Below are 21,820 nucleotides of genomic sequence, written 5' to 3'. Positions count from 1 at the left end.
AATGTTGAATCTTTTGCAAATGGTATGGACCAGACTCATGCTGTAGCTGTCTCTGCAAGAAGAAGTTCGATGGGCACGTTCCACAATAGCTTGTCCTTGAGAATTATAGGGAATGCCATGGACTAAGGTTATTTCCCATTGCTGACAGAAAAGACTAAAGTCTTTACTGATATATGCAGGACCATTGTCAGTTTTAATTTGAACAGGGCGGCCCATGATTGAAATAGCGGCTAAACAATGAGTGGCGACATCCTGAGCCCGCTCGTGACGGGATGCAGTAACCCAAAGAAAATGAGAATAGGTATCAATCATAACATGTAATTTATCATATGGCTTGAAAGAGGAAAATTGTGTTACATCCATTTGCCAAATTTGATTGGCAGAGGTACCCCTAGGGTTGACCCCACTAGGGAACGGAATGGCTGACTGTTGGCAGGAGGGACATGCTCGTATAATATCCCTGCGCCAAAGGAATATGAAACTGTTTTGCCAAAGATTTTGCATTTTGATGAAAATATGAATGACTGGTCACCGGATCAGAAAATAAAGAAGCAATTTCCTTAAGGGATTCATCTGCAATGCGGTTACCTTTGGTTAGGGCATTTTGGTAATGAATATAAAACTTCTCCAAGATAATTGGAGAAGGCAATCTGATAACTTTCAGATATCATCATAAGATGATCATGCTCAATCTTTGTACGGGTGAAGGCAATGCCTATCAAATCTTGTCCAATCAGTTGCAAAGCACGCTTTCAGCCTTTTATAATCAATTCTTCTAAAGCAAACTGGTAAGGATAAATGTTTCTAGGTGTCACTCAGGCACTCGTCACTTCCCGCCTGGACTACTGCAACGCTCTCTACATGGGGCTCCCCCTGGGGTGCACCCGGAGGCTCCAGCTGGTCAACGCGGCCGCGCGGGGGATTATGGGGGCGACGAGGCGCTCCCATGTGACACCTCTCCTGCGCGAGCTGCACTGGCTCCCGGTGGTCTTCCGGGTGCGCTTCAAGGGGTTGGTGACCACCTTTAAAGCGCTCCATGTCTTAGGGCCGGGGTACTTACGAGACCGCCTTCTGCCACCAATAGCCTCCCACCGGCCAGTACGCTCGCACAGAGTAGGCCTCCTCAGGGTGCCGTCCGCCAGACAATGTCGGCTGGCGACTCCCAGGGGGAGAGCCTTCTCTGTGGTGGCGCCCACCCTCTGGAACAACCTCCCCCCAGAGATACGTACAATAACAGACCTCCGGATTTTTCTTCGGGCCCTGAAAACCCATTTATTTCAACTAGCTGGGCTGGCTTGAGTTAAGTTTTAAATTGATTTTAAATTGGGTTGTTTTAATTTACGGCCAAAATATTTAATTATTTTAAACTGCTTTTAAATTTTGTATGTTCTGTTTTTTACTTTGGCTGTTCACCGCCCTGAGTCCTATTTGGAGAAGGGCGGTATAGAAATAGGAACAAATAAATAAATAAATAAATAAATATTAGTATGAATATATGAAATATAAGGTTGCAGGGCAAAGGACTTACCAGCTGCTGTGGAGAATTGAATATCACGCACACTCTGCCAGGCTGGAGTTGAACCACCTACACCCCATAAAGAAGAAACTGACTTCTTAGGCCATTGGACAGGCCACTGTAAAGACGAAATAACAGTAACATCGGCTCCAATATCAAGCAACCCTTGAAAAGGTTGCTTATTCAAATAGAGAGTTAACAAAGGACGAAAGGAAGTAACAGACTGAAGTAAAGCCACAGAAGGAGAGGTAGAACCAAAACCAGCATCCCCACGTACCCCTGTGCCAGAACAAGGGACTTGATAGGGAAGCAAAAGTAATTGAACAACAGAGGATTGTTCACCCAAGCCTGAATAAAAAAACATTCCAGTGTAATCAGAATCAATAACACCAGGGACTACAAAGCATCCTTTTTTATGAGCTGAAGATCGAGGCAAGATAAGACCCACTAAACCAGAGGGAAGAGGGCCTTTAAATTGAGAAGGAATCAATTTAACCTCCAAAGGAAATTTAAATTCCACAGATTCCTGAGTTATGAGATCGATCCCAGCACTACCTGCTGTGGCTGGGACTGCAGAGGAAAGGCTGTGGGGAGGAGACATTACTAGGGGAAAGGCACTCTTTTGGCTCTGGGTGGGTGCCGCACCCATTGGCAAGTTTCCCGACCGAAAACGGCACTGATTAGCCCAATGAAATCCTTTTTTACAAATTGGGCATTTTTTAGAAGGGCGATTTTGAGAGGCTGCAGGAGTCGAGCAGTTCTAATTATCCTCTGAAGTCTGGGTCTGTCTTGTTGGGTTGCAGGACCAAACCAGTTATAGAAGTGCAGATGACACACTCAATAATTCCTTTTTAGAACTGTATCAGCAGTTCCTTGGGCTGTTTGAGCTTCCTGAGTTGACGCCGAAAGAACATTCTTTGGTGTGCTTTTTTGATGATGTTTTTGATGTCAGGTGAATAATGTTCAAACATTATTTACATCCAAAGTTCTTTGCCCACTGAATCATAAAATGCTGTACATAGTCATCCTCCATGTTCCACTACAGTTTATAAACCTTAAAAATAGCACTCCCTTGGAGTATCTTGACTTGATGGGCCTGGCAGGTCCTAAAATCTTGGGAGCCACAGAAAATCAGTTTTAAACTTTTGGGATGTAGAGAGGCGTTGATCTCTATCGAGAGTCACCCCCTAAGATAGCAAATTCTGTCAAAAAAAAAAAATTCTGTCAATTATTATTTCAGCTTCAAGCACAACAATATATGAGAAAATAAGAGATACAAATGCAAGGTAAACCGCTCCAAACTCAATTGCAGAAAATACGACTTCAGCAACAGAGTGGTCAATCCCTGGAATGCACTATTTGACTCTCTGGTTTCTTCCCCAAACCCCCAGAACTTTAACCTTAGACTGTCTACTGTTGACCTCACCCCATTGCTAAGGGGTCTGTAAGGCCTAAGCGCACCATCGTCCCTGTCCTCATGTCCCTTTTTACTCTTATTCTTTTCATGTATTCCAATTATGTTTATGCTTTTATATGTTTTCTTATATATGCTTTACAAATAAAATAAAATAAAATAAAAATGTCATGAACTTTCAGGGCTCATAACTAATCTTCGTAAGCTTAGTGGTATCACATTTCACTCTTTTGTTTGGGTCAGTTGCCAGAAGTCAAAAATGACGGTAGCATTTAATCAGTGAAAACACATTGCAACCGCCTTAGATAAGAGAGGGGACAAGCGTGTTTTTCTGCCTGTCTGGAGATGGCGCTCAAACAGGCAACACCGGTGGCTAGAAAGCGGACAGTACAGCAGGCGGCGTCTGTGGTTGTGTATAAGGAGTTAAAATCATCAAGTACTGCATTGCTAGAAAGGCTGGGAGGAGAGGAGACGCGCAGAGGAACTTCCTCTTCCGGATGGCTGATGGGAGGAAGTTGGTGTGCAGAGCGGCTTTTGTGCTGTTTCCATGGTGGAAGCAGCAGCTGGCAGGTGAGTGGAGGGCAGCAGGTGGGAGGAGAGTCCGGGAGCAACTTGGGCTGGAAGCGGAGAAGCAACTGGGCTGAAGCCTCTCAGCTGCGGCTGCTGCAGGTTCCTTCCCTCCCCAAATGGAAGCCCACTGGTGCTGCAGGCTGGGAAACTGGGGGCTGCAATTTCTGCTGGTGGGAAGCTTGAAAAAGCCTCCTTCCAATGCAGGTTGAGCCTTTGGGGCTGGTTTCCCTCCAGAGGGAGCTCCGTCACTGGAGGTTTGGAAGAGAGCTGGAAGAAACCTTGGAGGTCTTAATGACGTCTCAGACAAATGGCTGTCCCGTCGGTTTAAAAGCCACCAGCAATGGAGCCCCCACAACCTCTGGAGGGAAGCCATTCCCGAAGAATCAACCTTCACTCAAAAGGGACTTTTTCAGTCTTCCAGGCAGCAGAAAATTGCAGCCATTCCCTTCCACTGGCTAATTGTTCTCACTGATGGGATTTTTCCTTAATTCCAGGTTTTTTCCTCTCCTTGATTAGTTTCCATGCATTGCTTCTTGTCTTCTCCTTCTGGTGCTTTGGAAAAGAAGTTGACCCTCCAAGTATTGGAACACTGCTATCATGTCACCCCTAGTCCTTCCTTTCACTAGACGATTCATTCCCAGTTACTGCAACCCACTAATTATCCCTACTGCTCTTCTCTGCACTCTTTATAGAGTCTCCACGCCTGTTTTATATTGTGGTGATGAAAACTGGTTGCAGTAATCCAAGTGTGATCTTAATCAAAGAATTGGTACTAATACTTCATGTGATCTCGATTCTATCCCCTTGTTTAGGCAGCCAGTTGTTTTCCTGTTTAAGATTTTCATCCATGGAATCCTTCCCAAGCTGTCTCTTGGTTTGTTAAAATCAGCTGCTTTAAAGTCTAAGACATTAGTTTGATTTTGCTCGATTGCTTGTGTCTGCATTATATTGAATTCCAGTATGACATGGTCACTCTTCCCCCTATTTATCTGCAACTTCACCCCCCACCCCCTTATAATTTCCTCTCTGCTAGTAAAAATTTAGATCACTATAGGAGATCCTTAGTTCCCTTTTCTATCTTTTGGATGACAAGTTGTCATCTAGATTCATGAGGAACCTTTTAAGACGGGTGTCAAACTGGCGGCCCATGGGCTGGATGCGTGACATGCAGGCCACACCCACCCCAGCTCCATAAATGGGTAGAATGTCACAAAATGTCACATGACGGCAACATGACATGGCAAGTTTGACACTCGTGCTTTAAGACAAGATTGGCCAGCCATTTGTCTGGAATGTTATAGGGTATCCTACCTGAGAAGGTGATTGGACTAGAAGACCTCCAAGGTCCCTTCCAACTCATAACCTATTCTGTTACGGGCTTGCTATTCTCTTGGTATTTCTACTGACCGTATTTTTCGGACTATAAGACGCACCTGACTATAAGACGCACCTAAATTTAGAAGAGGAAAACAATAAAAAAAGGTTTTGGCCTACCTTTTTTCGGGCCGTTTCCAGCCTTTTTTCGGTCTTTTTCTGGGGCTATTTTCAGCCCATTTTTGAGTGCTTTTTTCAGCTCGTCTTTGAGGCTTTTTTCGGCTTGTTTCTGGGGCTTTTTTCCCTGTTTTTGAGGCTCCCCCCTGTTTTTGAGGTTTTTGGGGGGCTGTTTTTGACGCTTTTTGGCCCGTTTGTGAGGTTTTTGGGGGTATTGAGGCTTTTTTTGGCCTGCTTTTGGGGGGCTGTTTTGACGCTTTTTTGGTCAATTTTTGAGGCTTTTGTGTCCCATTTTTGAGGCTTTTTTTGGCCTGTTTTTCTGAAAAAACGTTCCTGTCGTTATGAAGGTGCAGGAAAAGGAGAGACACCAACTTGGGTTCTGCCAACCGTTGCACATTTATGATGGCTGCAGCATCCCACACTCAGGATCCCCGTTTGTGATCTTCTCAGCTAGATTCTGAAGCAAAATTAGTAGGGATGCCAGCAGGAAATTGCAAGTCGCAGTTTGTGGAACAGATGCAAGTTGGCACTGTCATGTGACATCATGCTTCATGACCGGCTGCTTAGTGACACAGAAGCCAGTCCCAACTGCACTCAGTAAGTCAGGATTGCTTGAATTGGGATGTCACCAGAAGGGGTTGTAGACAGCATTTTCTTCTCTTATTTGCAGCTGAGGACTTTCATGAGCAAAACTGGGGCTTCAAATCTTGCAGAGGCTTTTGGCATCATTTCCTCAGTTCAAACGCCACATCTCTAAATTTAGCTCAGAAGGTTTGACATTAACCATTTTGGGACATTTTGTCAAGCTGAAAACTCATGGAGCTTCCACATATATCATTTGTAGGTGTTTGTATCTGTATTTCTTTCTGTATGCATATATCTGCAATTATATAATCTATCCTCAGTACATCCAGATATATTTGAGGATAACCCTTTGCAGTGCCAAGAATTTATGATTGACCCAAGTCAACAACATAATTTCATGGTTGAATAGATATCTTGGTACTCTTCCATGTGTCAAATGAATCATAATCAATGTAAGAGACTATTCTGGCATTGTGGCATGTTTGCTTTTTTGTTGTAATGTATATTTTTTTTTACATCTTCTGTAACCATTTTATACACAATTAAAGTTACACTTTTCTTTGAAATTTATAGACAAAGAGGATGGCAATAAGAGCACTCTGGACAACTGAGAATAACAAGCAACGTTGAAAAGGAAATAAAATTGAGCCAGAAATCAAAATATATTCCAGTTCCTTCAGAAAACCACACAATTCTCCTTCTCCAGCAGCTAATAGACAAAAGAGAGAAAATTAACATGAGATTTTGAGCTGGAAAAAGTAGAGGATACGAAACTCAAGGATACATTGCATGAAAGATCAAGGAAGAATATTTTTCATTCAGAAAAAGATGGAAATAGTTGGAAGTTAGGGGGAAGGAAAAGGTCTTATTGGGCAGGGCACATACAGGCCTTGCTCTGGGAAGAAGCAAACGGCTTTAATCAAAACACTATTAAACAATAGATCACATATATTTTTGACCTCAAGAATATCAGTTGTGGAAAAGCTCCATAGATCTGCCTATTGTAGAAAAAGCACAGATTGCAAATCATAGCTGATTAAACAAGAAGATCCCAACTGGAGAAAAGCCATACAAATTATCTGAATATGCCAAAAAGTTTGGTCAGAACAGCTTCCTTGTGGTTCATGGAACGACTCACACAGGAGAGAAGCCATACGAGTGCTCCAGATGTGAATACTTTAGTGAGCACGGCAATATGGTGATACATTACAGGACACCCATCACATAAGAATGTCCAAATTGTGTGAAAGTTTCATTGGAAATTACCACCTCATGAGACAACAAAGGACTCACACAGGAGAGAAACCCTTTCAATGCCCTATCTGTGGGAAAGGTTTTAGTCACAATTCCAGCCTGCTGCCACACCAGAGGACTCACACAGGAGAGAAACCCTTTCAATGTCCTGATTGTGGGAAAAGTTTCAGTCAGAATTCCAGCCTGATGAAACACCAGAGGACTCACACAAGAGAGAAACCCTTTCAATGTCCTGATTGTGGGAAAAGGTTCAGTTACAATTACAGCCTGGTGACACACCAGAGGACTCATACAGGAGAGAAACCATTTGAATGTCCAGATTGTGGGAAACATTTCAGGCACCATTATGAGCTGGTGATACATCAGAGGACTCATACAGGAGAGAAACCTTTTGAATGTTCTGATTGTGGGAAAACTTTCAGTCACAATTCCAGTCTGGTGAAACACCAGAGGACTCATACAGGAGAGAAACCATTTGAATGTCCTGATTGTGGGAAAAGTTTCAGTTACAATTCCAGCCTGGTGACACACCAGAGGACTCATACAGGAGAGAAACCATTTGAATGTCCAGATTGTGGGAAACATTTCAGGCACCATTATGAGCTGGTGATACATCAGAGGACTCATACAGGAGAGAAACCTTTTGAATGTTCTGATTGTGGGAAAACTTTCAGTCACAATTCCAGTCTGGTGAAACACCAGAGGACTCATACAGGAGAGAAACCATTTGAATGTCCTGATTGTGGGAAAAGTTTCAGTTGCAATTACAGCCTGGTGATACACCAGAGGACTCACACAGGAGAGAAACCATTTGAATGTCCTGATTGTGGGAAAAGTTTCAGTCAAATTTCCATCCTGGTGACACACCAGAGGACTCACACAGGAGAGAAACCGTTTGAATGTCCTGATTGTGGGAAAAGTTTCAGTCGCAGTTCCAGCCTGGTGACACACCAGAGGACTCACACAGGAGAGAAACCATTTGAATGTCCTGATTGTGGGAAAAGTTTCAGTCACAATTCCAGTCTGTTGAAACACCAGAGGACTCACACAGGAGAGAAACCATTTGAATGTCCTGATTGTGGGAAAAGTTTCAGTCGCAGTTCCAGCCTGGTGACACACCAGAGGACTCACACAGGAGAGAAACCATTTGAATGTCCTGATTGTGGGAAAACTTTCAGTCACAATTCCAGCCTAGTGAAACATCGGAACACTCACACAAGAGTGAAACCATATGAGTGCCCAGACTGTGGGAAAGATTTCAGTACTAAGACTAGCCTTTTGAATCATGTGCTTATACACACGGGAGAAACCATTTAATTGCCCCAAGAGTGGACGGTGCTTCAGGAAACATTCCACCCTTATTGCACACAAGAAAATGTGCATGGATTTTCCAAAGTGATGAGTGATGACCTAAAGCAGTGGTTCCCAAAGTGGGCGGTACCAAAGTGGGGGGCGGTGGGATGACTTAGGGGGGCAGTAAGAGGCATGGGGGGCGGGTGGCAGGAGGGCGGGTGGCAGGAGGGCGCTAAGTGGCAAGGAGGGTGGCGGAGGTTGCCCCCACCCTTTGGCCTGTGCCTCGCAGCAGTTACCTCCTTGCAAGCAAACAGCAAGAAAAAACAGCTCCTTTCAGCTTCAGCATAGGCTAATAACAGACGTTGATTAGATTGCCCTCCTGACTCTCTCAGCTGTTTTGCACAGGGCTCTGCAGCTTGCTGGAAAGAGTGTTGGAGCAGATTTTTTTTTCTCTTGCGCTAATCAAGCTATGCTGAAAATGAAACTGAAAGTAAAGCAGGCTGTTTGCTGTTTGCTGCAAGGAAAAATGAGGCAGAGGCAGAGGGAGATTTCTTTTTCTTCTTTTTCCTCACTAAAAAAGGTAGGTGCAAACCATGGGAAATTTAGGGCAAAAGAGGAGAGGTCAAGATTTTAAAACACAAAAGGAAAAAGAAAAAGGCAAAAATAAAAATGGGAAGTGAGAAAAAGAAAAATGAAAGAGAAAGATGTATACATATTTAGAATTGAAATATGAATAGTAAGAAATAAATGGGAAATCATGATTGTAAAAATGAAATGAATAATAATTGGAATATTTGTCTTTGTATTTTTGAAATCTAGACAATGATAAGTTTTTCTTTTTTTTAGAAATATGAATAAGTATAAACTGTAACAATTGAAATACCTTTAATGGTCTATGGCGGTGAAAGTAAAAAGGATTAAGTTGTAGCTTGGGTAACATTGTTCTATTTTTCATTTAACAGCATTTTCACATATAATTTCTACAACTAGCATCCTTCTCTTTATTAACAAATTAACGTTTTCACTGACTCTTAACCATTTTCTCTTAGTTTCTCCACAGTTCTCTTTCTTTTTTTTTATTGAAAAGTTTTACAAAAAGTTTACATATTTCCCCCCCCCCTTCCCTGCCCCAACCTCCCCCCTCCCCCCTCCTCTTCCCAGAACAAATTACCTGGTATAACCTTCAACAATCATGATCAATCCTAATCTAAATACTTATAACATTCCACATCTCTTGTTCCTTCAATTCCCTAATTACCCCCCTAACTTGATTACTTAAAGACACACCAAATATCTATATAGTCATTCATAACCTATCTGCAATTTCTTATTCCGGTATTTATTTTGAATATAATCTATCCATCTTCTCCAGTCTCTTAAATATCTTTCATTTGAATGATCCTTCAAGTATGCCGAGATTTTTGCCATTTCCGCTAGGTTTGTAACTTTCATTGTCCACTCTTGGATTGTAGGTAAATCTTGCTTCTTCCAATATTGTGCCACCAACAGTCTTGCAGTTATTAAATTCAAAATCAATTTAGTCTCTATAACTGTACAGTCCGTAACTATACCCCACAGTTCTCTTTCTTGATGTTTTTCTCTCTTTCTCCCATTTCTTTACCTTCTTTTTCCTGTTCTTATATCTCCCCTTCAGTGTTTTCCCTTTAATTTTAACTCTATTACTTTTCATTCTCAATTTTTCCCCGTTTCTTTCTCTTTTCTTCATATTTGAGATGTATTTTCCCATATCCATTTTTATTCTATCACTATTGAACCCAGTGTAATCATCTATCTTTTTTTCCCAATTATTTCCTTTTCAATATTAGTGTCTCATATTCATCCTCCCAATTCTCCATATTTTCAATTTTAAAAGGCTAGGATTTTTAAGCTTATTCTTTTCATTTCCATATGTGGGGGAGGGATGCTTTTCAAGGAGCCACAAGGGGGGCTGAGAGAAGAGTCATTCTGACAGTGTCTTTTAAAATTGCTTGGAAGACCCATTTTTCCCTAACAATAATGGTTTGTATACTTTGGAATAAAACATATCCCTGGAAAAAGTACTTGCAAAACTTGAACAGAAGGAAAAGGAAGGCAGGACTGGACTCATAATCAGTGGCTAGTAGTTCATTGTTATCAGTGACTCCCACTGATTCTAAACTCATTTTAAGACTGGGATTGGTGACTACTGAAATATTCAACATTGGTCTCAGAAATCTTTGATTTGAACTATAAAATCTCTGATTTGAACTATCAAATCTTTGATTTGAACTTTGATTTGAACTATCAAATCTTTGATTTAAGCTCTGATTTGAACTATGCCAAGAAAAATCATAAAATGGGGCTAAACTCACTTAACCATAATAATTTCTAGATATTTTAAGTGTAGAGAATTCAAGTGTTGAGAATGACCCATTATTTCATCTCTTTTTGCGCACTAGGTACCACTATTTGATATCTTTTCCTTTTATTCAAATAACAACAGAAAACCCAATACAGTTCAGTATGAATTGGCTTTCCAGTCCTTCCTTGATGCACTTTTTCACATTGGTTATCTAATTTAAATGCCAAAGGAAAATCAATGATATATTTTTCAGACCTTTGGAGGATCAACTGTCAATTGTTCACACTGCTCAAGCAAAATTAACAGGTGTGAATTAAGTTTTAGCTAAAAAATGGAGCTTTAATTCCAGAAGTCCATTCTTTAAACTTGGACTTCTGGAATTCAAAGGCTCTGGATTAAATGGTACTCCAGACAAAAGATGGAGAAGAGTATCTTGCTTTTAGACATGATAATAGCTGTCTAGAAAGGTGAGTTATGAGGTATTTTTACATCATCAGAAATTTAATTTATAACCTGTTAAAAATGCAAAGACAAGGAGTACAAGGAACAAATAAAAGACCTTCATGTTGGGGTTGGTTCTGGACCAAATCTTACTTGTGGGACAGAAACCAGCTCTCAGCCCTCCTTGTGACTTCTTGAAAAGCATCCCCCCCCCACACACGCTCCACCGCCTGAGGAGGCAGGGGAGGGCTGCAGGTTGATCCCAAGGCGGTCTGGGAATGGGTGTGAATTCATCCCACAGCCCTCTCCGTCCCCTCCTCTGTGAAATTGCTTTCTCCCACTCGCTGGTGGTCAGCAAATTCAAAAGGAACCCCCAGCTGAGAATCACTGCTCTAGATCGGTTGATTCAGGGGATTTCTCTAGCGTTAACTAATAGTGTTAGCTATCTTTGTTTCAGGGATAAATTTGTATTGGAGCAGCCTGCAGACCTCCCAAAGGCTCTGAGCACCCTGTTTTTGCAAAAAAACGGGCCAGTTTTTCAGAAAAACAGGACATGCGGGGCAAGGCTTCAGGAGGCCAAAAATGTCTGTATTCCGTGTATTTTATTGTTACTATCTTCCTTAGTGGGTCATGCAATCCGCTATTCCGAACAATGCTATTTATAGGGGGTCGGGGTGGGGGCAGTGCTGGGCAGTAAAACTGGCAGGAGTCCCCGCCCACCAACCCCGACATCACCAAAACGCTTCTGTGCATGTGCAGAAGAGTGCGTGCATGCGTGAGCGAAGTGAGCATTTGAGGCCCCACTGCAAACCGGTAGTAAAGGTAAGTAGAACCCACCCCTGGGTGGGGGGAACTGAGGGTGAGTTTGTAGTACCAAGGGGGCGGTGGACTGAAAAAGTTTGGGAACCTCTGACCTAAAGTGATGAGTGAAAAGGCTTGAATTTTAAGTCCAGCTGAGAAATTAACTTCAATTTGACCAGAAAGAATTCGCTTGATAGAAATGCCACATGCAGAGAACCAGCCTTTCTCTCCCTGGGTATCCTCGAGATTTTCCACCCCAGAATTTCCCAGGCAGCATCTCTTCGGGATAAGAGCACTCAGGCTATAGTTAAGAGGTTGTGAGTCCTCATGGAAGGAGAAAACAAGAGGGAAGAGAAATAGTTTATCTTTTCCTAACAATTCATTGCACCAAGCATGTCTGCTCTGGTGGTGACTGAGGCACGCAAGTGGGAGAAACCATAAGAATATCAAATATATTGGGGGACTTTGGGGCAGTGAGAAAAGCAGTGTAAAATTTCAGATGCAAAGGCTACTCTGCCTTGCATGTGACCTTCATGGAGAAGAGCTGTAGGAATACTGAGTTGAGGAAAGGGATTGTGTTTCTGAGTACAGGATCTCCAGGTTCATTCGCAACTCCTGTTGTGATCTCCTTCGCTTGGAGGTTCCTCCTTTGTTAGTCTTTGATGGCTGGGAGGTGTGAGCAGAACCAAGGGATTGATACTTTGGTGGTTCCCCCCTTGGTAGGGAAATGTGAGGAAAAAAATTGTACAGTAGATGTTTCATTTCTAAAACAGCATTGCATAAGACTCGTGAATAGATTTGGGGGGGGGGAAGGAAAGTGTCAGCATTTCTGTAAACATTGGGACAATGTAATGCAACGCTCTCTTCCCAACACATGGAAGATCTTTCCTGTTCTTTCACTTCTCTCCCAGGACTCCTTAATTTGTTTAAAAAATTCCTTCAATTAAAGAGGAACATTATTTGTAGCAGTGAAAGTGGTATTTTAGCTATGCAGATGGATTATCCTGATTTTGCTGGGATTGGAAGACACCAAAAATTCCAAGATCATTCATTTCACCCACAAGATTCAAAAAGACAGGTTACAATGTTTTTTAGTAGGTCACATTGCATCTGATCCCTTTGAAGGATACTCGGTGACCAGGAGTAGATCAGGACTAGCATGTGGAGAAACCAAGATGTAACTCAATGGTCTGTCTGGATAATCACTGGGGACCTACCATGACTGAGAATAGGATACGATAGGATAGGATTGAATGGAAATGAATTCTTTACTGGCCAAGTGTGATTGGACACAAGGAATTTGTCTTTGGTGCATATGCTCTCACTGTTGATAAAAAGACAAGATACATTTGTCAAGAATCATAAGGTAAAACACTTAATGATAGTCATAGGGTACAAATAAGTAAATCATAATAGGAAACAATATAAATTGTAAGGATACAAGCAACAAAGTAACAGTCATACACGGTGGATTTGATTTAAATCGAGTCGATTTAAATCATGATTTATATCATGATTTAAATCACTAGTAAAAAGACTTGATTTAAATCAACTCGATTTAAATCATAATTTTTAAAGAGCAACTGTCATCTCTGCTACTCCTTTGACCCGCTGTTGACTCACTGATAGTCCCAATGTTGCAGAAAATACAGCCTTGTGCTACATAACTAAGCTCCATTTCATGCTGAATAAACTAAATTATTTATGTATCTTAAATAGAAAACGATGTTACGATAGATTTTTACCCCAAAAGTTTATTAAAATAAATTCAATAAAAATAAAAAAATCTGATTTCAATCAAAAAATCCGATTTAAATTTAAAAAATCCGATTTAAATTTAAAAAATCAAATTTTTTTGATTTTTTTAAAAAAATCATTGATTTTTATCCACCCTGGTCATACAGTCATAAGTGGGAGGAGATGGGTGATAGGAACAATGGGAAGATTAATAGTAATAGTAATTCAGACTTAGGAAATAGTTTGACAGTGTTGAGGGAATTATTTGTTTAGCAGAGTGATGGCATTCAGTAAAAAACTTTTTGTTTTCTAGTTGTTCTGGTGTGCAGTGCTCTATAGCCCCATTTTGAGGGTAGGAGTTGAAACAGTTTAGGGGTCTGTAAATATTTTCACAGCCCTCTTTTTGACTCATGCAGTATGCAGGTCCTCAATGGAAGGCAGGTTGGTAGTAACTGTATATTCTGCAGTTCTAATTATCCTCTGAAGTCTGGGTCTCTCTTGTTGGGTTGCAGAACCAAATCAGACAGTTATAGAAGTGCAGATGACACACTCAATAATTCCTTTTTAGAACTGTATCAGCAGTTCCTTGGGCTGTTTGAGCTTCCTGAGTTGACGCCGAAAGAACATTCTTTGGTGTGCTTTTTTGATGATGTTTTTGATGTCAGGTGAATAATGTTCAAACATTATTTACATCCAAAGTTCTTTGCCCACTGAATCATAAAATGCTGTACATAGTCATCCTCCATGTTCCACTACAGTTTATAAACCTTAAAAATAGCACTCCCTTGGAGTATCTTGACTTGATGGGCCTGGCAGGTCCTAAAATCTTGGGAGCCACAGAAAATCAGTTTTAAACTTTTGGGATGTAGAGAGGCGTTGATCTCTATCAAGAGTCACCCCCTAAGATAGCAAATTCTGTCAAGAAAAAAAAAATTCTGTCAATTATTATTTCAGCTTCAAGCACAACAATATATGAGAAAATAAGAGATACAAATGCAAGGTAAACCGCTCCAAACTCAATTGCAGAAAATACGACTTCAGCAACAGAGTGGTCAATCCCTGGAATGCATTATTTGACTCTCTGGTTTCTTCCCCAAACCCCCAAAACTTTAACCTTAGACTGTCTACTGTTGACCTCACCCCATTGCTAAGGGGTCTGTAAGGCCTAAGCGCACCATCGTCCCTGTCCTCATGTCCCTTTTTACTCTTATTCTTTTCATGTATTCCAATTAAGTTTATGCTTTTATATGTTTTCTTATATATGCTTTACAAATAAAATAAAATAAATGAAAAAATAAAATGTCATGAACTTTCAGGGCTCAGCACGTAGCTAATCTTCGTAAGCTTAGAGGTATCACATTTCACTCTTTTGTTTGGGTCAGTTGCCAGAAGTCAAAAATGACGGTAGCATTTAATCAGTGAAAACCTCTTGCAACCGCCTTAGATAAGAGGGGGGACAAGCGTGTTTTTCTGCCTGTCTGGAGATGGCGCTCAAACAGGCAACACCGGTGGCTAGAAAGCGGACGGTACAGCAGGCGGCGCCTGTGGTTGTGTTTAAGGAGTTAAAATCATCAAGTACTGCATTGCTAGAAAGGCTGGGAGGAGAGGAGACACGCAGAGGAACCTCCTCTTCCGGATGGCTGATGGGAGGAAGTTGGTGTGCAGAGCGGCTTTTGTGCTGTTTCCATGGTGGAAGCAGCAGCTGCCAGGTGAGTGGAGGGCAGCAGGTGGGAGGAGAGTCCGGGAGCAACTTGGGCTGGAAGCGGAGAAGCAACTGGGCTGAAGCCTCTCAGCTGCGGCTGCTGCAGGTTCCTCCCCTCCCCAAATGGAAGCCCACTGGTGCTGCAGGCTGGGAAACTGGGGGCTGCAATTTCTGCTGGTGGGAAGCTTGAAAAAGCCTCCTTCCAATGCAGGTTGAGCCTTTGGGGCTGGTTTCCCTCCAGAGGGAGCTCCGTCACTGGAGGTTTGGAAGAGAGCTGGAAGAAACCTTGGAGGTCTTAATGACGTCTCAGACAAATGGCTGTCCCGTCGGTTTAAAAGCCACCAGCAATGGAGCCCCCACAACCTCTGGAGGGAAGCCATTCCCGAAGAATCAACCTTCACTCAAAAGGGACTTTTTCAGTCTTCCAGGCAGCAGAAAATTGCAGCCATTCCCTTCCACTGGCTAATTGTTCTCACTGATGGGATTTTTCCTTAATTCCAGGTTTTTCTCTCTCCTTGATTAGTTTCCATGCATTGCTTCTTGTCTTGTCCTTCTGGTGCTTTGGAAAAGAAGTTGACCCTCCAAGTATTGGAACACTGCTATCATGTCACCCCTAGTCCTTCCTTTCACTAGGCGATTCATTCCCAATTACTGCAACCCACTAATTATCCCTTCTGCTCTTCTCTGCGCTCTTTATAGAGTCTGGACGCCTTTTTTATATTGTGGTGATGAAAAGTGGTTGCAGTAATCCAAGTGTGATCTTAATCAAAGCATTATAAATTGGTACTAATACTTCATGTGATCTCAATTCTATCCCTCTGTTTAGGCAGCCAGAGTTTCTCAGGCTTCTTGAGTTGTTTTCCCGTTTAAGATTTTCATCCATGGAATCCTTCCCAAGCTGTCTCTTGGTTTGTTAAAATCAGCTGCTTTAAAGTCTAAGACATTAGTTTGATTTTGCTCGATTGCTTGTGTCTGCATTATATTGAATTCCAGTATGACATGGTCACTCTTCCCCCTATTTATCTGCAACTTCACCCCCCACCCCCTTATAATTTCCTCTCTGCTAGTAAAAATTTAGATCGCTATAGGAGATCCTTAGTTCCCTTTTCTACCTTTTGGATGACAAGTTGTCACCTAGATTCATGAGGAACCTTTTAAGACAGGGGTGACAAACTGGCGGCCCATGGGCTGGATGCGTGACATGCAGGCCACACCCACCCCAGCTCCATAAATGGGTAGAATGTCACAAAATGTCACGTGACGGCAACATGACATGGCAAGTTTGACACTCGTGCTTTAAGACAAGATTGGCCAGCCATTTGTCTGGAATGTTATAGGGTATCCTGCCTGAGAAGGAGATTGGACTAGAAGACCTCCAAGGTCCCTTTCAACTCATAACCTATTCTGTTACGGGCTTGCTATTCTCTTGGCAACCAAATTGCACTGATTCTGCCACTAGTTTTTTTCTAGGGTTTATGTTTTTTAATTTCCAGGTCTTGCCAAAAGCACGGTATTTCTACTGACCGTATTTTTCGGACTATAAGACGCACCTGACTATAAGACGCACCTAAATTTGGAAGAGGAAAACAATAAAAAAAGGTTTTGGCCTACCTTTTTTCGGGCCGTTTCCAGCCTTTTCTCGGTCTTTTTCTGGGGCTATTTTCAGCCCATTTTTGAGTGCTTTTTTCAGCTCGTCTTTGAGGCTTTTTTCGGCTTGTTTCTGGGGCTTTTTTCCCTGTTTTTGAGGCTCCCCCCCCGTTTTTGAGGTTTTGGGGGGGCTGTTTTTGACGCTTTTTGGCCCGTTTGTGAGGTTTTTGGGGGTATTGAGGCTTTTTTTGGCCTGCTTTTTGGGGGTTATTTTGACGTTTTTTTGGTCAATTTTTGAGGCTTTTCTGTCCCGTTTTTGAGGCTTTTTTTCTGGCTCGTTTTTGAAGCTTTTTTTGGCCTGTTTTTCTGAAAAAACATTCCTGTGGTTATGAAGGTGCAGGAAAAGGAGAGACACCAAGTTGGGTTCTGCCAACCATTGCACATTTATGATGGCTGCAGCATCCCACACTCAGGATCCCCGTTTGTGACCTTCTCAGCTAGATTCTGAAGCAAAATTAGTAGGGATGCCAGCAGGAAATTGCAAGTCGCAGTTTGTGGAACAGATGCAAGTTGGCACTGTCATGTGACATCATGCTTCATGACCGGCTGCTTAGTGACACAGAAGCCAGTCCCAACTGCACTCAGTAAGTCAGGATTGCTTGAATTGGGATGTCACCAGAAGGGGTTGTAGACAGCATTTTCTTCTCTTATTTGCAGCTGAGGACTTTCATGAGCAAAACTGGTGCTTCAAATCTTGCAGAGGCTTTTGGCATCATTTCCTCAGTTAAAGCCCCACATCTCTAAATTTAGCTCAGAAGGTTTGACATTAACTATTTTGGGACATTTTGTCAGGCTGAAAACTCATGGAGCTTCCACATATATTCATTTGTAGGTGTTTGTATCTGTATTTCTTTCTATATGCATATATCTGCAATTATATAATATATCCTCAGTACATAAAGATATATTTGAGGATAAGCCTTTTCAGTGCCAAGAATTTATGATTGACCCAAGTCAACAACATAATTTCATGGTTGAATAGATATCTTGGTACTCTTCCATGTGTCAAATGAATCATAATCAATGTAAGAGACTATTCTGGCATTGTGGCATGTTTGCTTTTTTGTTGTAATGTATACTTTTTTTTACATCTTCTGTAACCATTTTATACACAATTAAAGTTACACTTTTCTTTGAAACTTATAGACAAAGAGGATGGCAATAAGAGCACTCTGAACAACTGAGAATAACAAGCAACCTTGAAAAGGAAATAAAATTGAGCCAGAAATCAAAATATATTCCAGCTCCTTCAGAAAACCACACAATTCTCCTTCTCCAGCAGCTAATAGACAAAAGAGAGAAAATTAACATGAGATTTTGAGCTGGAAAAAGTAGAGGATACGAAACTCAAGGATACATTGCATGAAAGATCAAGGAAGAATATTTTTCATTCAGAAAAAGATGGAAATAGTTGGAAGTTAGGGGGAAGGAAAAGGTCTTATTGGGCAGGGCACATACAGGCCTTGCTCTGGGAAGAAGCAAACGGCTTTAATCAAAACACTATTAAACAATAGATCACACATATTTTTGACCTCAAGAATATCAGTTGTGGAAAAGCTCCATAGATCTGCCTATTGTAGAAAAAGCACAGATTGCAAATCATAGCTGATTAAACAAGAAGATCCCAACTGGAGAAAAGCCATACAAATTATCTGAATATGCCAAAAAGTTTGGTCAGAACAGCTTCCTTGTGGTTCATGGAATGACCCACACAGGAGAGAAGCCATACGAGTGCTCCCGATGTGAATACTTTAGTGAGCATGGCAATATGGTGATACATTACAGGACACCCATCACATAAGAATGTCCAAATTGTGTGAAAGTTTCATTGGAAATTACCACCTCATGAGACAACAAAGTACTCACATAGGAGAGAAACCCTTTGAATGCCCTATCTGTGGGAAAGGTTTCAGTCGCAATTCCAGCCTGGTGACACACCAGAGGACTCACACAGGAGAGAAACCGTTTGAATGTCCTGATTGTGGGAAAAACTTCAGTCTCAATTCCAGTCTGGTGAAACACCAGAGGACTCACACAGGAGAGAAACCGTTTGAATGTCCTGATTGTGAGAAAAGTTTCAATCACAATTACAGTCTGGTGATACACCAGAGGACTCACACAGGAGAGAAACCCTTTCAATGTCCTGAGTGTGGGAAAAGTTTCAGTCAGAATTCCAGTCTAGTGAAACACCAGAAGACTCACACAAGAGAGAAACCCTTTCAATGTCCTGATTGTGGGAAAAGGTTCAGTTACAATTACAGCCTGGTGACACACCAGAGGACTCATACAGGAGAGAAACCATTTGAATGTCCAGATTGTGGGAAACGTTTCAGGCACCATTATGAGCTGGTGATACATCAGAGGACTCATACAGGAGAGAAACCCTTTGAATGTTCTGATTGTGGGAAAAGTTTCAATAAAAATTCCAATCTGGTGAAACACCAGAGAACTCACACAGGAGAGAAACCATTTGAATGTCCTGATTGTAGGAAATGTTTCAGTCATAAATTCAGCCTGGTGTCACACCAGAGGACCCACACAGGAGAGAAACCGTTTGAATGTCCTGATTGTGGGAAAAGTTTCAGTTGCAATTACAGCCTGGTGATACACCAGAGGACTCACACAGGAGAGAATCCATTTGAATGTCCTGATTGTGGGAAAAAGTTCAGTCGCCATTCCATCCTGGTGACACACCAGAGGACTCACACAGGAGAGAAACCATTTGAATGTCCTGATTGTGGGAAAAGGTTCAATCACAATTCCAGCCTGTTGACACACCAGAGGACTCACACAGGAGATAAACCATTTGAATGTCCTGATTGTGGGAAAAGTTTCAGTCACAATTCCAGCCTGGTGACACACCAAAGGACTCACACAGGAGAGAAACCGTTTGAATGTCCTGATTGTGGGAAAAAGTTCAGTCGCCATTCCAGCCTGGTGACACACCAAAGGACTCACACAGGAGAGAAACCGTTTGAATGTCCTGATTGTGGGAAAAGTTTCAGTTGCAATTCCAGCCTGGTGAAACACCAGAGGACTCACACAGGAGAGAAACCATATGAGTGCCCAGACTGTGGGAAAGATTTCAGTACTAAGACTAGCCTTTTAAATCATGTGCTTATACACACGGGAGAAACCATTTAAGTGCCCCAAGAGTGGATGGTGCTTCAGGAAACATTCCACCCTTATTGCATACAAGAAAATGCAGATGGATTTTCCAAAGTGATAAGTGATGACCTAAAGCAGTGGTTCCCAAAGTGGGCGGTACCAAAGTGGGGGGCGGTGGGATGACTTAGGGGGGCAGTAAGAGGCAAGGGGGGCAGCAGGGGACGCTAGAGGCAAAAGGAGGCAGCAGGGGGGCGCTAAGTGGCAAGGAGGGTGGCGGAAGGTGGCCCCCACCCTTTGGCCTGTGCCTTGCAGCAGTTACCTCCTTGCCAGCAAACAGCAAGAAAAAACAGCTCCTTTCAGCTTCAGCATAGGCTAATTAGCACAAGTTGATTACATTGGCCTCCCGACTCTGTCAGCTGTTTTGCGCAGGGCTCTGCTGCTTGCAAAGAGTGTCGGAGCAGATTTTTTTTTCCCGTTGTAGTCAAGCTATGCTGAAAATGATAAGTTTTTCTTTCTTTTTTTTTTTTTTTAGAAATATGAATAAGTATAAACTGTAACAATCGAAATACCTTTAATGATATATGGTACTGAAAGTAAAAAGGATTAAGTTGTAGCTTGGATAACATTTTTCTTTTTTTCATTTAACAGCATTTTCGCAAATAATTTCTACAACTAGCATCCTTCTCTTTATTAACTAATTAACGTTTTCACTGACTCTTAACCATTTTCTCTTAGTCTCTCCACAGTTCTCTTTCTTGATGTTTTCCTCCCTTTCTCCCATTTCTTTACCTTCTTCTTTTTCCTGTTCTTATATCTCCCTTTCAGCCTTTTTCCTTTAATTTTAACTCTATTACTTTTCATTCTCCATCTTACCCCATTTATTTCTCTTTTCTTCATATTTGAGATGAATTTTCCCATATCCATTTTTATTCTATCACTATTGGACCCAGTGTAATCATCTTTATCTTTTTTCCCCAATTATTTCCTTTTCAATATTATCTCCTTGTTTCTCTTGCTTCTCATTCATGTTTTCTCTTTCTTTCTTTTTTGCAAGCTAACCAATTCTCTGCTTCTTTATTTCCCTTAAATGCCTCCCTTACTTTTTAAAACATCTCCCTTAGTGTCTCATATTCATCCTCCCAATTCTCCATATTTTCCATGTTAAAAGGCTAGGATTTTTAAGCTTATTCTTTTCATTTACATATGTGGGGGGGATGCTTTTCAAGGAGCCACAAGGGGGGCTGAGAGTAGAGTCATTCTGACAGTGTCTTTTAAAATTGCTTGGAAGACCCATTTTTCCCTAACAATAATGGTTTGTATACTTTGGAATAAAACATATACCTGGAAAAAGTACTTGCAAAACTTGGACAGAAGGAAAAGAAAGGCAGGACTGGACTCATTATCAGTAGCTAGTAGTTCATTGTTATCAGTGACTCCCACTGATTCTAAACTCATTTTAAGACTGGGATTGGTGACTACTGAAATATTCAACATTGGTCTCAGAAATCTTTGATTTGAACTATCAAATCTCTGATTTAAACTATCAAATCTTTGATTTGAACTCTGATTTGAACTATGCCAAGAAAAATCGTAAAATGGGGCAAAACTCACTTAACCATAATAATTTCTAGATATTTTAAGTGTAGAGAATTCAAGTGTTGAGAATGACCCATTATTTCATCTCTTTTTTCGCACTAGGTACCACTATTTGATTTCTTTTCCTTTTATTCAAATAACAACAGAAAACCCAATACAGTTCAGTATGAATTGGCTTTCCAGTCCTTCCTTGATGCACTTTTTCACATTGGTTATCTAGTTTAAATGCCAAAAGAAAATCAATGATATATTTTTCAGACCTTTGGAGGATCACACTGCTCAAGCAAAACTAACGGGTGTGAATTAAATTTTAGCTAAAAAATG

At 41.5% G+C, this 21,820-nt stretch overlaps 2 protein-coding genes across 5 annotated transcripts; both read left to right on the top strand.

The window, feature by feature from the left end:
• Positions 1–3,444: 3,444 nt before the first annotated feature.
• Positions 3,445–9,050, top strand: LOC132710065 (uncharacterized). 2 transcript variants are annotated; one of them, XM_087884394.1, is made up of 2 exons: positions 3,445–3,500; positions 6,150–9,050. In XM_087884394.1, the coding sequence occupies exon 2, from the start codon at positions 6,807–6,809 to the stop codon at positions 8,145–8,147; it is 1,341 nt and encodes a 446-aa protein (XP_087740520.1). In that variant the 5' UTR covers positions 3,445–3,500; positions 6,150–6,806; the 3' UTR covers positions 8,148–9,050. The 2 variants fall into 2 exon arrangements, with proteins under 2 accessions (XP_087740520.1, XP_060541462.2); XM_060685479.2 differs by having other exon boundaries at positions 3,499–5,588.
• On the top strand, positions 3,446–21,250 carry LOC132710067 (uncharacterized). Of its 3 annotated transcripts, none has more exons than XM_087884398.1 (2): positions 3,446–3,500; positions 17,939–21,250. In XM_087884398.1, the coding sequence occupies exon 2, from the start codon at positions 18,596–18,598 to the stop codon at positions 19,934–19,936; it is 1,341 nt and encodes a 446-aa protein (XP_087740524.1). In that variant the 5' UTR covers positions 3,446–3,500; positions 17,939–18,595; the 3' UTR covers positions 19,937–21,250. The 3 variants fall into 3 exon arrangements, with proteins under 3 accessions (XP_087740524.1, XP_087740523.1, XP_087740522.1); XM_087884397.1 differs by lacking the exon at positions 3,446–3,500 and adding an exon at positions 15,058–17,376; XM_087884396.1 differs by lacking the exon at positions 3,446–3,500 and adding an exon at positions 15,076–15,152.
• The last annotated feature ends 570 nt before the right edge of the window (positions 21,251–21,820 follow it).

The sequence above is a fragment of the Pantherophis guttatus genome, chromosome 2 (genome assembly GCF_059756535.1).
Source record: "Pantherophis guttatus breed Tessera chromosome 2, ASM5975653v1, whole genome shotgun sequence".
Taxonomy (NCBI): domain Eukaryota; kingdom Metazoa; phylum Chordata; class Lepidosauria; order Squamata; family Colubridae; genus Pantherophis; species Pantherophis guttatus.
Note: the sequence above shows the minus strand (reverse complement) of the source record. Positions and strands in the feature narration are given on the sequence as shown.

What these genes read in the sequence shown, in the direction of transcription:
- LOC132710067 (XM_087884398.1), top strand. Translation starts at nt 18,596, where the DNA reads ATGTCCAAATTGTGTGAAAGTTTCATTGGAAATTACCACCTCATGAGA.
- LOC132710065 (XM_087884394.1), top strand. Translation starts at nt 6,807, where the DNA reads ATGTCCAAATTGTGTGAAAGTTTCATTGGAAATTACCACCTCATGAGA.